General features: G+C 35.4%; 1 protein-coding gene across 2 annotated transcripts in view; it reads right to left on the bottom strand.

Annotated features, from left to right (window-relative positions):
* EEA1 (early endosome antigen 1) overlaps nt 1–14,799 on the bottom strand; it is a 154,814-nt gene that overhangs the window by 55,939 nt on the left and 84,076 nt on the right. For both annotated transcript variants that reach the window (XM_070409588.1, XM_070409589.1), the window contains 3 exons: nt 9,963–10,301; nt 4,098–4,247; nt 3,515–3,634 (listed from right to left, as the gene is read on the bottom strand). In XM_070409588.1, coding sequence (XP_070265689.1) covers nt 3,515–3,634; nt 4,098–4,247; nt 9,963–10,301 — 609 coding nt within the window. The remainder of the gene's footprint in view (nt 1–3,514; nt 3,635–4,097; nt 4,248–9,962; nt 10,302–14,799) is intronic.

Raw genomic sequence — 14,799 nt, 5'->3', positions numbered from 1 at the left:
AATCACTTAATGAGGAAAGGCAACCTGACCTCTCTGCTCTCATCCTCTTTTCTGCCACTAATGACCCCTCTTTCCACATTCCCCTAATCTAGAACCACAGGCCTAAGCTTTTTTCCAGTCACTCTATTGCCAAGGAGTAATTGATATGTGGTTTTCTCTTTACAGATTCTGATTCCCGCTCAGTCCTTTCTTATACTAAGGCCCATTCCTCTAGGAAAGCAAGGAAGTTGACCCTTTTCTGGTTTTTCACCACCACTGCTCTCTCCTTTATGTAAAAGTTTCATGCTGCTTTGGAGAGTAATTCATTTATTCTGCCCTCTATTCTGTGTTGCTATCATCTATAAATCCCTACCTCATTCACTGAAGACTTGAGACCTGATTTAGTCTTTCTCTCAATCCCAATTTCTGCCAATTTCCTGGGAAATACAAAATACATAGAGAATTAAAAGCACAGCTTCAACATTCATGTCACCTTAATTACTATATCTTTACTCATTCTATTCAACCACTCACATGTAGAATCTTGTAATCACCTGAAATTGTTCCAGATGAAAAATTTCATCTATCCTACTCTGTGACCACAACTTCCTGACCGTCTTCCAATTTCATGACCTCATTTCTGCTCTTCAGTGTCAAAAAGACATTCATCTCTATTTTTTAGCCTTTTTAGCATAAGTTTAACTTCTCTTCCTGCACCTCCCATGTGGATATAGACTAACCTTAACTCTTCTTTCAACCACATTCTCCATTTCTTTACCCTCAAATTTCCAATACAGCCACCCCTAAGAAAGCCCAATCCCAGATTAATATTGTAATCTACTTCCTTCATCCTTACCTTTCTAAACACTGTTAGAGCAAAATCACAAAATTCCACAGACTGGTGCCACTACAAATTTCTAGACTTCAATCTCCATCACATACTGAGAATCATCCTGTCATTTCACTTAATGAGGTTCTCACCTTCAAACATTTCCCTCAATAACTATGTAAAAGCTTCAATATTCTCTCAAATTCTTAGTTGCTGCCTGCTTGACACTCAGCTATTATCCCAACTTTATCTGAAGGGTGGGGGGCGGGGATATTCAGGAATATCCTTACCATAAAAGGTAAGGATAAATTCAAATTTACTGTATCAGTGACATTATAGCTTTTTCTCAATACCTTATTTTTTCAGTCACCTCTCCTCCAACATCCTCAATTTCTCCCTTTCCATCAGTTTGTTTGTCCTAAATTATAAACATGTTCAGATATCTCTCATTCTCCCAAACACTTCCTAAACCAAGCCCTCCCTCCAGGCTCTGGCTCAGTCTTCATACAATTCATATTTAAATTTCAAACGTAATACATATTTACTTTCCTAACTCCCTCATTTCTCATCAATCAAAAATCAGACTTTCAACTACTTCACTTTGTTTAAATTACATTTGACAAGGTCACAAATTTACTTCTTAATTACTTAATCCAGTGGACACTTTTCATTCATCATACTGGGCATCCCTACCACACACCCAGCTTTGAAGTCCTTTAGCTTCCATTCTATAGGCTCTCTGATCATTCTCTCTTTGGGCTGTTCTTCCTCTACTCATTTATTTTTTGAATTTTTATTTAATTTATTGGGATGACCCTCGTTAATAACATTATGTACAACCTATATCATTTCTTATCTGGATCACTGTAGTAGTTGCTTAGCTAATTTCTTTGCTTCTACTAGTGAGCCCCTACTATCTACTCTCAAAACAGCAGCCAGAGTAATCCTGTGAAATTATACGTCAGATCATGTTACTCCTTTGCTCAGAACCCTCCAATGATTTCTCATCTCACTCAAGAGTAAAATTCTTAAAATTACCTAAAGGGCTCGACATGTTCTGACCCTCTATGATTTCTCTGTGTCCATTTTAATACGTCTTATCATTCACACCACTCCAACCACTGGCTTGCTAAAGTTCCTTAGATATGCTCCTGCCTCAGGGCTTTTTAATATACTGATGTTCTTCTCTCTAATATCCACATGGCACACAACCTCCTTCCTTCAGGATTCTCATCTCAGATGGGCCTTCCTTGGCATGCTGTCTAAACATTGCAGTCATTGACTTCCAGCTCTCCATCCTTTTTTCATCTCTAGCACTTATCAACATTTAATACACTGTATATTTTGCCTGTTTACTTTGGCTATTATTTGTCCCTCACTAAGGTCCATGAGAGCCGACAGTTTTATCTGTTTTCTTCACTGTCATATCTACAAAATCAATTCCTTGGCTAAGAGAAGGCATTAACATGTATTTGTTGACTGAGTGAATGAAAGAACAAATAAATGAATACAGTATTTTGATTCCTGTCCCTGTGACTCCCAAGCCACTCTCCAAATTCAGAAAGGAAAGACAGGCACATTACTTACTGCCTTCTTTAAACTGAGTGGCAATTTTAGAGTTAGTGAATGAGGGTCCCCTAATATTATTTTAAAAAATATTTTGTGCCCGGCCAGTGTGGCTAAATGGTTGAGCACCGACCTATGAACCAAGAGGTCACTGTTCAATTTCTGGTCAGGGCACATGCTCAGGTTGTGGGCTCGATCCCCAGTAAGGAACATGCAGGAGGCAGCCAATCAATGATACTCTCTCTTCGTTGATGTTTCTATCTTTTTCTCTCCCTCTGAAATCAATAAAAATATATTTTTAAAAAATATATTATGTGTACATAGCATTAGATTGCCATTTCCCAGGAGGCAGCATTGTGTCTTACTCATCTCTTTATTCTCAGTGACTACCACAGGACCTAACATACAGGGCTCAATAATATTCACTGAATTAATGAAAGAGTGAAGGAAGTGAGTGTTAAAGTTGAATTCATTTCAAATATCTGGGCACCCTCTTCCCTTCACCATAACAAAACAAAAATTTAAGTTCTTTTAATTTTCTAAGCTATTCTGTAGAATCTGTATAAATTTAACCACTTATATTTTCTATATCAAAAATGACAATGTTCATATGGTAGTTCTGAAGCAGGAAAAGACATGACCAACAAACACTATGTTCTCCTGTAGAAAACACAAAATGTTACTTTTTACTGGGCTAACTAAACCAAGAAATGTTATTCGTATTTTTTTTATTTTTCAAATAAGTTATTTAAATAATACACCTGAAACTAATATTGCATGTCAAAAATAATTGAAAAATAAATAAATAATAATAGCAATACTAAATAATAATACATTAGGTATAAAAATAATTTAAATAAGTAATATACACTTTATTTAAATAAGTAAGTTTAATATACATTCAGTTAATAAAGAAATTAAATAACTAAAGATTTTTAAAGAAATAAATTTACTTATAATAAATAATTTTAAAATATTTTAGAGAAAATTCCAACATAGCAATAAAAAGATTTTCTGATTATCCAGATACTAAAAATTATAAAAATCCTTCATAATCAAGTATTTTGCATTATCTAGTTTTAGCAAAACAAAGTTTTGGCTATTTTTATTTAAAAGGCTAATAATTCAAATAATATTTACCTGAGCTTCTCGAAGTTTTGCTGTAGTGCTTTGCTGAAGAGCTTGTTGTTCTTGATGCTGTTGCTTTGTTTTCTCTAATTGATGCTGCAGTTCTGTGGAATTTGTTACATTTTCCTTTAACTTAAAAAATGTAGACTGTCAGATGACAACTTAGAGGCATAATGTTATCAATCATAAATATCAGGTATTACTTCACATCTCACAATTCCCTAGTCTGAAGAAAAAACTAAATTCAGATAATATATAATAAAATCAACCTTATATGCAGTATCTCATTGCTTATAGAATATAATATCATGATTAAGAAACTATTCCCTAGGAACAGAATGTCATCCTGAGAAGAATTCAATTCTTTCTCCAGGATCCCATTTATTTTATTATTGTGTCTTGTATACTAATGTGATCAAGGAATTACATAAAAATTTCTTCTAACAATAATCTAAACCATGGTATCAATATTTGTTTTATTTTTCTACAACCATAATTATCACTTATTGAAAAGAATGAATCATAACAATATTCAAGATACCTCAACTCTATCAACAAATTTGCTAACATAAACTTATCTGAAATACTAGCTTACCTCTTCTTCTAAACGAGAAAGTTTGAGTTGTAAATCAGCTACTTGCTGTTCTTTATCCATCAACTTCTCACTTGAAAGCTGTCTCTGTTCCTTCAGCCTTCCATGAGCTTCCCCTAGTTGGCGTTCTGTCTCCAGAAGTTTGCTATGTAACTTTAAAAAATAAAAAAAATTATATATAATATATATACACACACACATATACACATATCCTATCTAATAAAAGACAAAAAGGGTAATTAACCATACTTCCGCTATGCTTCCCATTGGCTAATCAGGGCGACATGCAAATTAACTGCCAACATAGATGGCAGCCGGCAGCCACGCAGCTGAAGCGAACATGAGGCTTGCTTGCTCCAGTGATGGAGGAAGCCAAGGTTCCCCACCTGCCGCGGCCCAACTCTGAGCTCCGGAAGCAACAATGTTTCAATTATAGAAGCTAAACAAACCCCAGATAACTGCTTTCAGCCGGCTGCGGCCTCAGAGCTGGGAGCGCCAGTGACGGCAACAATGTTTCAATTATAGAAGGTAAATAAATTCCAGAATAAAAAAAGAAAGAAAGAAAGGAGAGGCTGGGAGCTTCAGTTGCTGGCCAGCCTGAAAACAGCTGCCACCCCCTCACCCAGACTGGCCAGGCACCCCAGTGGGGACCCCCACCCTAAAGGGGGTGTGACCAGCTGCAAACAGCCATCATACCCTCACCCAGGCTGGCCAGGCACCCAAGAGGGACCCCCACCCTGATCCAGGACACCCTTCAGGGCAAACCAGCCTGTCCCCACCCATGTACCAGGCCACTATCCTATATAGTAAAAGGGTAATATGCAAACTGACCCTAACAGCAGAAAGACTGGGAATGACTGGTCACTATGACACACACTGACCACCAGGGGCAGTCGCTCAATGCAGGAGCTGCCCTCTGGTGGTCAGTGCGCTCCCACATGGGGGAGCTCTGCTCAGCCACAAGCCAGGCTGATGGCTGCCAGTACAACTGTATGAGTTTATTGTTTGCCATTTCCTAGCTTGCTGTTCCTAGGATGTTCAGGGGCAGTAGACTACCATAAAGACTGACATCTCTCAGGAATGATTTGTGGTCTATGGTCTTGTGATTCTGGCTCTGTACCCATATAATCGCTGGAGTGACAAGGTGATAAATATGGATAAGTCAGAATCTAGTATCTCAACCCATAGGCTTCAAGGAGAAGAGGAAGATAGCCATGTTCCCAACCCTAGGGCGATTGCATGGACCAGGGCATGTTCTTCAAACTGGAAATTGTCTTTGGCCTGGAATGCCATAGCAGAATGATTTGTTTGATCCTTCCGCTGCTCTCTGTAAACCCTCCCTGTCTATGAAAGAGGCTCTTGCTTTCAGGCCAGCACTGTGGAGACGATGGCCAGGAAGAGGAGTCCACCTCAGCTGCTCACTGAAGCAGCCCTTATTGCCCTCTTGGAAAAGCATGGCATTGGTCAGTATAAAGTGGACCCTACTTTATAGCTGAAGTGAGGCTTAGAGAAGTTAGGAATTTAACCTAATGTTACAGTGTGTAAGCTATTAAAACTTAGGTCCAAATAACTATACAGTCATTGCTCTTAAGCAATGCTCTGCATCATCCATGTACAGATACCTCAGAGTTACTTCTGGTTTGGTTCTAGACTGCTGCAATAAAGTGGGTCACAGGATTTCTTTTATTTCCCAGCACATAAAAAAGTTAGGTTTAAGTCTATTAAGTGTGCAATAGCATTATGTCTAAAAAAGAAGTATATACTTTAATTAAAAAATACTTCATTGCTAAAAAATGCCAACCATCATCTGAGGCTCCATAGAGTTGTAATGTTTTTACTGATGGAGGGCCTTGCCTCAATGTTGATGTCTGTAAAGTGCAATAAAATGAGGTGTGCCTGTAAAGACAGACATCTCCCACCAGTCTCAATGGGGAGCAGGGCCTGCCCATAGACTCAATATTTTTGACCCAAGTTGGGATTTGTTGTGTGGTTTTTTTTTTGGTTGTTTTTTGTTTTTTCAAAAAAGATATCAACATGTAAAACTTGAGAAATTCCACATAAAAATCTGTCACTTCATCTTTTGAAGCATCAGGACGTCTGGCAGCCTGAGCCTTCACTCTCACATGCACAGTTGTTTGGATTTGAGCGGCAGCCATCTCCTCTAGATGTCATTCTCCATTGCTCAAAGTGGGCTTCCTTCACCGACTCATTACATGCCAGGCCCCTGTGGGATCTCAGTTTGTCACCTATTAGCCATGTATGTCCATATTCTTAGATTTTTGTTAAAGCATTTCCCATAATTGTTTAGGAATTAGAAAGTAGATTTATATGGTGTCAGATCGTAAGTTATATAAATGCTTAATCACTTGGTTGTACACTTGAAACTAATATAATATAGAACATCAACTGTAATTGAAAAACAAAAATATTTTTTTTAAAAGAAAAAAGTAAAAAGAAATACACACTGGAATTATTAATAGAATGGCCCACTTTAAAGTCACATTTTTAAGATATACACATATATGTATATGTTCTTTAGTAAATTCAGTTTTATAAACATATATATATATATACACACATATATATATATAATTCTTTATTCATTATATTCCTTATAATGCTTAATATGTGCCAGGCCCTATTCTACATGCTTCACAAACAGTAACTAGTTTAAATCTTTATAGCCCTATAAAGACAGTTCCATTATTATCCTCATATTATAGACGAGCAAACCGAGGCACAAATTAAATAACTTACCTGAGATCACACAGTTTATAGGCCACAGAACTAGAATTTAGGCAGTTGCTTCCTAAATCCACAGATAAACCACTGTGCTTTTCAAGATGGCATATTAGATAATTTTTTAAAGTAAAACTGATGACATCGAATCTTTTCATTAAGTAACAATTCATTATCTGCACATCTGTGGCTATTTTAGAAGTACACATAAACACAAATATAAGGGATATATATTACTTTGTTTGTTACTTTGTTGACAATTGCCAACTATCTAATTTTGACAGCACTGAAATGAACACTGATCCAGTTCATGCCTATACACTTAAAGGATATTGAAAAAAATGTTTAAGGTGAGGTTTACTTCCATTCTTCCAACAAATATTTACTGAAAGCCTTAAGTATAGAGGCAGATAGAGTACAAAATAAAACAAATTCCTCACATTAGAAAGCTCACAGTCCAATGGGAATTATAGACAATATGGAAGTAAACAAAAAATTAATATACAATATAAAGTGTTATAGAGAACAAGAAAGAAGAAACTTGCTGAAATAAAGAAGGGGGTCGGTCAGACTATATGGAAAACAAGCTATTTAAATAGGTTGGTCCCAAAAAGCTTTATTGCAAAAATGACACTTGAGCCAGCCTTGAAGAACTGCAGTCAAGAATACACTAAGAAGAAAACACAGGCAGAGGACCTAAGGCAGGAAAGCATTTGACATGTTGGTGTGTTTGAGGAACTAAAAGAAGAACAACATGGCTTCACAGTGACAGGAGATGCATTTGAAGACATAGTTTGGGCAATATTACATAGAGGCTTACCAAATTAAAACATTTGGTTTCAATTCAAAATGTAATGCAAAGCCACTTTAAGCAGTGTTAAGCAGAGGAATAAAGTGATATTACTTCATGTTTTAAAAAGATGTCTCTGACTTCTGTATGGAGAATAGATTAAGGAGGTCACTAGAAGAAGGGAAACTTGTAAGAAGGCTAATACAGTAGCCCAGGTCAGCAATGATGGAGGCTTAGGTTAAGGCTAGTAGCAGTGTAGATGAAAAGAAGTGGACAGATCTGAAACATACTTTGATGGTAGAATCCAGACAGCATGCTGAAAGAAAGAAGATAAATGGTATCACTTCAAGGTCTTCAGTATGACCTTTTTATTTTGTTCAGAACTGTGACTAAGCCCAATAATCATATATTTAAATCTTTGTATAAAAATATGTTTGAGTCCTGGCCAGTGTGGCTCAGTTGTTAGAGTGTCAGCCCACAGACCGAAGGGTCACAGGTTTGATTCCCGGTCAAGGGCATGTACCTGGGTTGCAAGTTCAATTTCCATCCCCAATCGGGGTGCATGTGGGAGACAACCAATTGATATGTTTCTCTCACATTGATGTTTCTTTCTCTCTCTATCTCCCCTGCCCCTCCCTTCCACTCTCTCTGAATCAATGGAAAAATATCCTCAGGTAAGGATTCATACACACACACACACACAAATATGTTTGAATAGGTTCTCAAAAATTCCCAATGCCCCTCCATCCACTCATAACCAAATAAAGCCTGTATTTCTCAGCCTATATTCAAGATCCTACATAAAAGTCCCAAATGCTCGTCCATAATAGTCCACCCCTATTACACATGTCTTATTCTAAGAGCAAATCACTGCCCTTCCTGGTTTTTGTAATACTTTCCTGCCACTAGTTTACTCTCGCAATCCTTCTGCCTGAAAGCTCCTCCTGCCTTCAAAATGCTACTTGCCTAAACCCATCTAATGTTCACAATTTCAAGCACCACTTCTCTCTTACAGAAAGCTTTATCTGATCACATAACTGAACAAAATAATTACATATGGTGAAGTACTATGGGGGGAAAATAAGGAGAGGAACTCTCCCAAATTCTCATAGTATATGGGATCATTTTATTATAATTCTCACATTCTTTGGTAGAGGATAGCACTGTTCTTATCCTCAATGACATTTACATAATCATTTAAGGTAGTGTGTCCTTTTTCATTTCTGTATCTCCTAAAACTAAGGCATGGTGTCTTTTAGAAACCATAAATGCCCATTTTGTTTATCTGGATTGAAAGTCAAATATCTAAGTTATTTTTAAGTTATTCACTGATATCTCCAAGCCTCTGTTTCCTTTCATTATGAATGCCTGAATTTATTTTTTCACTTACTCACTAAAACATTTTCTGATAAGTAAGCAATGTGCCGGGTAGTGAGGATAAAAAAGTAGTAAGACATGGTTTTTGTACCCAAAGAGTTCAGAGTCTAGTGAAGAAAGACATAGGGTAATGTAACTATGCTGTAGTAAGTAAAACAATCAAGATATGTACATGCGTAAGCCATCTTTGGGGAAGGTTAGAAGTGGCATTGTTCAGAAGCAGATTTCTAGAAAAGTAGCAAATAAAATAAGCACTATTTATCAAGTAGAAGAGGAATAGGAAGAATATCTCAGGCCAAGAAGACAGAAAAATTGATGCCATAAAAGCAAGTATCACTTAAGTGAAAATAATTGAACATTACCAAAAAACTGGCTGAGGACTTTGTTCTTCCCCAAATTTCCATTTTTTCAATCAACTTTTAATGTTATCTATAAGAAATAACTAGAATACATAATTTTAAAATTAAGTTAATAGCAAAGTCAATACTTGCATTAAACTTCATCTGATAGACATTTATCTATAAGAAATAGCTGTTAGGACTAATAGGTTTTCTTTTAATATATCTAATTTTTATATTATTGGTTTAAAAATAATTATATTTTAAATTTTTAGTAAGAAAAAATTAAATTAAAGAATGGTCAACAATTTGAATCAGTTACAAAAGCTAATATGTGCTGAGAGTACCTACCATGAGCCAGGTACTGTCCTAAGCAATTATATGTATTAAGTCATAAACACTTCACAACATTATTAAATGACAGATAATATCATTATTTTCTCCTATTAAGGGAAACTGAAATGAAAGAAAATGAGGTTTGACTCAATACTACAGTTGTGAAAATTAAAAGTTAATTTTTTTAATGAGAATTTTTTAATGAACTACATTATGATCAAATAACCATCAGGCACACTAAGAAGAAACCATAGGAGAAATTAAATACATAAAAGTAACATCCCTTACCTGATTAATTTCACTTTGGAGTTGTAATCCATGCTGCTCCTTTTCTTCTCTCTGTTGCTGTAGCTGCTTAAACTCTGCCTTAAGATGCTGGTACTTGGTCTCTACTTCTAATAATTCTTCTTTGAGTTTTTGAGTAGCTTCTCCCTTTTCACCTAATTCTGCCTGTATTCTCTGCAGTGTGGTTTCAGAAGCAGATAATCTTGACTGAAGTTGTTGACAATCTAGGTCTTTTTGATGAAGGCTTGCTTGTATATTCTTTTTACTCACACATTCGTCACTATGCTTCTCTTCTAATTGAGTATAGTCCAGTTCTTTCTTCAGCAACTTTTCAGTCAAGTTCTGAAATATCAATTTAACAATTTTTCCTTTTCTAATATTTTAATTATTCTAATTATTCAAAGAATTTATACAGCAATACCATCTCCTACTAAATGTTTTAGTCAATATTACAATATAAAAACCGTGAAAATATTCTAACCAAGAAGAATTAAATTATTACATACTAACTTAATATAATTTAAGAATTACTAATGCAATTTTGACATAAATAAAAACCCTAAAATCTACTAGATTCTTTAGGATAAGAATATTTATATTCTCCCATTTGAGTTATAAATTAAAACTACCCTTCTAGCATCAAAAATTATCTTGGATAACAATATGTTGTGGCAACTATCATTTCTGGCTTTGCTGATAAGTGTTTTAGCATAACAGTACCATTCACTGCTCTAGTATGCCTGATCCTACTCATTCCTTATTTTTGTTCTTAATAAGGACCATTTTAAGAGTTAAAAATTTAAGACTAATTCAAATATTTCTCTAAGTATATAAATAGTGATTTAAAAATATCACTTACCTGCTTTATATTTTGTTAGTTTACTTAATACTATCAAGTACAAAATGTAAAAATGATACTACCAATCAAATATATGAATCAACAAGACTAATCAGATGTCAAAGTCTGGTCTCAGTGGGGTTGTTACAATTAATATTGAACACTTTAAATCAACATATTTACACATGCAATATAAATCAGAATTTTGACTTAATTGTGTAAGAAAGCTGGGATAAGAAGCCACTATAAGCACCAGAAGAGTCGATCCATGGATATTTATTTTACTCAGTTTTTATATTCAAAGTATAGAAAGAAATAATATAAAAATGGTAGGGGACAATCAAAGCCTCTGGTCTTTAAACAGATTACAATCTAAATGAAACACACACAAAAAAAATGAAATAAATGAAACACCCACATTAAAAAATACTTTTCTAAGTAAGTTAAAGCATGATGTACAAGCAAAAGTGGATTAATACAAAAACTGTGTCAAATTTAAGTGCCTAATTTTTTACAAAATAAAATGAGCAAAGTCAGGTGAAGCTAACTAGTAAATTCCAATCATCTAGAAATAAAGTTTGAGTTTGGTAAAGTGGTCAGAGGAGTTAAGTAATAGGTATACATGACTCATGCCATCTGCTCTATACAAAAAGACAGAATGGAACAGACAAGTTGCATGTGGGGAAACAGTAAACACTATTACCTCAGGGCAGTAATAAATCTAGGCACCAAAGAGAGAAAGGTAGCAGTAACTTATCTGAGAAAAAGTACATTAATGTAAATTACCAAGTAGGAATATAATATTAAAAAAAGCAGAAAGATGACAGAAGCATATATAAGAGAGACAAGATGGGAGAAACCTTAGAGATAAGAAGAGCAACAAGAAGTTCGTAGCAAAATTAGCCAAGAGATGTGTGCCTTGACCAACCAACAGAATAGAAATAAGAAGTAGAATACTAGAGAAAAATACTAGAGAAAATACTAGAGAAAAAACTAATACTTTTAAGTCAAACTATGTTAGAAAAATTATCTTTTTATAAACATTTTTGTGTTACTAGTTAGTAACTGCAAATCTTTCTTGACATGATTTTACATTTTCTCTTTTAAGAAAATAACATTTATTTTAGAATTTGCAGGCTAAGTCAAATCTATTTGGTGATCTATAAATGTATTGGATCTTTTTAAAGAAAATTCTAAGTTATTGAATTTCATGAATATAACCATGGTCACAAATACTGAGAACCTGAACAAGATATAATTTTAAAACATGCTACAAAAATTAAGGTTGGTAATAAGTTAGTCTTCTTCCCCACAGGTTTACTTATAAAGTGACCAAGTAATCCCAACAATTCTATAAATAAATGACCCCTCAGACAGCTTCAATCTTTAAAAAGCAAAAATACATAACAACCATTGACTGTTTAAAATTGACTTGTCCTAAAAAATTAATCAAAATCTATCTGCTTTATTGCAGAGGTGGGAGATAATTAAATCTTCTTTAAAAGAACCTAAACCACTTTGTTTTGTAAGAACCTAATCCACTCACACTATAATTTTTACATACAAAAGTCTAACTATATTTAACACTACAAGCATTTCATTTTTATTATGGTCTTCCCGTAGAATCAGAAATAAGAGTATAGTGATTACATGGTTTTTGAATATTGCTTTTTTAAAGTACAGCAGAATCCATTAAAGAAAATAATAATTGTACTTGTACTTATCAATATAAGTCCTTACAACAAAATATAACATAGACATTATCATCCCCATTCTACAGACAAGGAAGCTACAATTGAAAGAACCCAATATGACTTGGCCAGTAGCAGAGTCACATATTATGATTCTAAGTCCAATAAATTTTTCATAATACAATTTAGACACTCAATGAGTCAAACTGTGCTCCCCCAAAATATATCCTATTCAAGTTTAAATTATAGAATGAATGTTAAGCCTAACTCATAACATAATTATCATTTGGGTAAGCAAAATTCTTCTTTCCTTCCAAATGTCTAGTCCTCTTTTGATTTTTTTCATTAATTGTTCTCTCAACATATTTTTTACAGAATTAATCTCCCTATCTCAGGCTCCATTGTTCAATTGTTATTTGCCCAGGTAATGAGAATGAATGCAAAAAAAGCACTTTTTTTTAAATGCTTGATCACTTAAAAAGTGGTTTCAGACATCTCATCTTATTTGTTCCTCAAAACAGCTTGATGAGAAAGAACAAACTGACCTATTTGTAGCTCTCCAACATCTCGTATTTTGTGATCTTGCATGTTCCCATGCCTCCTGTATATATTTATCTAGCTCTCACAATAAAATGTCATTAACCTCTCTGCTGTGTAAAATGCTCTTTAGAATCCTTAAAGACTAATCTAAAATGTTATGTCTTCTATAAAATCATTTCCTGAGTTACTGGGCAGTAAGTTAGGAAAACTCCTACCTTGGTTCTGACCCAATCCTGTATCACAACACTTACCAAATAAAAAACAAAAATGAACATTCACTGAGGTGCTTACTAAACACCAGAAACTGGTCTAAGCACTATTAATTTTTTAATACTCATATCAATTTTAAGAGGCAAATGGATATACATTATTTCTTAACAGAAGAGGAAAGACTTTGAGAAGTTGAGTGTCACAGCCAGTTGGTGGCAAAGCTGAGATTTAAACATGCCTTTGGTCATTGTACTACACTGTTCATATCAATATACCACCTTGCAACACAGTGGTAATACAAGTAATATAACTACTTGCCACATCTGGCCCCCGCTTGGTCTATGAGCACCTTAATACTGGGACTGATGGAAAGAGGAGACCCATGAAGGATGAAAAAGGGATGAGAGGAGGATTAAAAATGGCAGCAGAGTAAGTGCGTGCTGCACGGACATGCTCCCAGGAATAAACTGGTATTACAACTAAAATACCGAAAAACTTCCTGAATAATCAAAGGAAAACACAGGAGAGAACCCTGACACCTGAAGACCGAAAGTGGAGACCACTTAGAGACTGGTAGGAGGAGCAGAGGTGTGAAAAGGCTGCCCAGGTGCCCAAAGACAGCAACTGAAGTCCCCGAGAGATATCTCAGCTGTGGTGGGTTGCCACTGAGAACTCTGGGATCTAATCCCCAAGCTGGGACTCCCAGCAAAGAGCACCAAAACTGAGAAAGGTGCCCACCTAACAGCTAGCTGTGAAAAGCAGCAGGGTACTGTCTGCCAGGGAGTAACAGCTGAAAATTCAGGCACCCTCTTAAAGGGCCAACGCACAAAATTCCCTGTGGAGCCACCCACCTTGTGCTCCAGCAGCGGGTGAAGTGGACTGGAGCTGAGAGAGCAGAAGCCAGGACTGGGGACTCAGGGTATAGAGCTCAGAAGGCAGATACCCTGTCACTTCAAAGAATAGAACTGATGGTATTTGCTGTCAATTGTAAAATTAAAGCTTTCAACTGAAGCTTAGAATTTTGGAAAACTACCCTAGCTGGTTTGGCTCAGTGGATAGAGAGCATCGGCCTGTGGTTTGAAGGGTCCTGGGTTTGATTCCAGGAAAAGGAACATGCCCAGGTTGCAGGCTCAATCGCCAAAAGGGGGCATGCAGCCAATCAATGATTCTCCCTCATTATTGATATTTCTCTCTCTCCCTCTCCCTTCCTCTCTTGAGATCAATAAAAATATATATAAAAAAAAGAATTTTGGAAAACTTGTATCCACCACCATGAGCATGACACTCATACTTAAAGCCTATTTTGAAATTGATAGTGATAGTGATAGTGACAAATGTGATTATTTTTATATTGTACAATGAAATGTGTCAGTATTTGGGAGGTTTTCATAAGTCAGTGAACCAATATTTTCCACATTTGTAACACAATGTTATAAAGTCATGCACAGGAAAGATAGACTCAAAAGGCAAGATAGAGGAATGAATTTTAATGTTACAAAGTACAAAAATTGCATTGATATGGTTTCAGAGTCTACAGTGTAACTACCTTTTGAGAAACTAT

This window comes from Myotis yumanensis, unplaced genomic scaffold (genome assembly GCF_028538775.1).
Source record: "Myotis yumanensis isolate MYYU_CA2020_CCGP unplaced genomic scaffold, mMyoYum1.0.hap1 SCAF_3, whole genome shotgun sequence".
NCBI lineage: Eukaryota > Metazoa > Chordata > Mammalia > Chiroptera > Vespertilionidae > Myotis > Myotis yumanensis.
The sequence above is the reverse complement of the archived record's forward strand: the minus strand, read 5'-3'. Positions and strand labels throughout refer to the sequence as shown.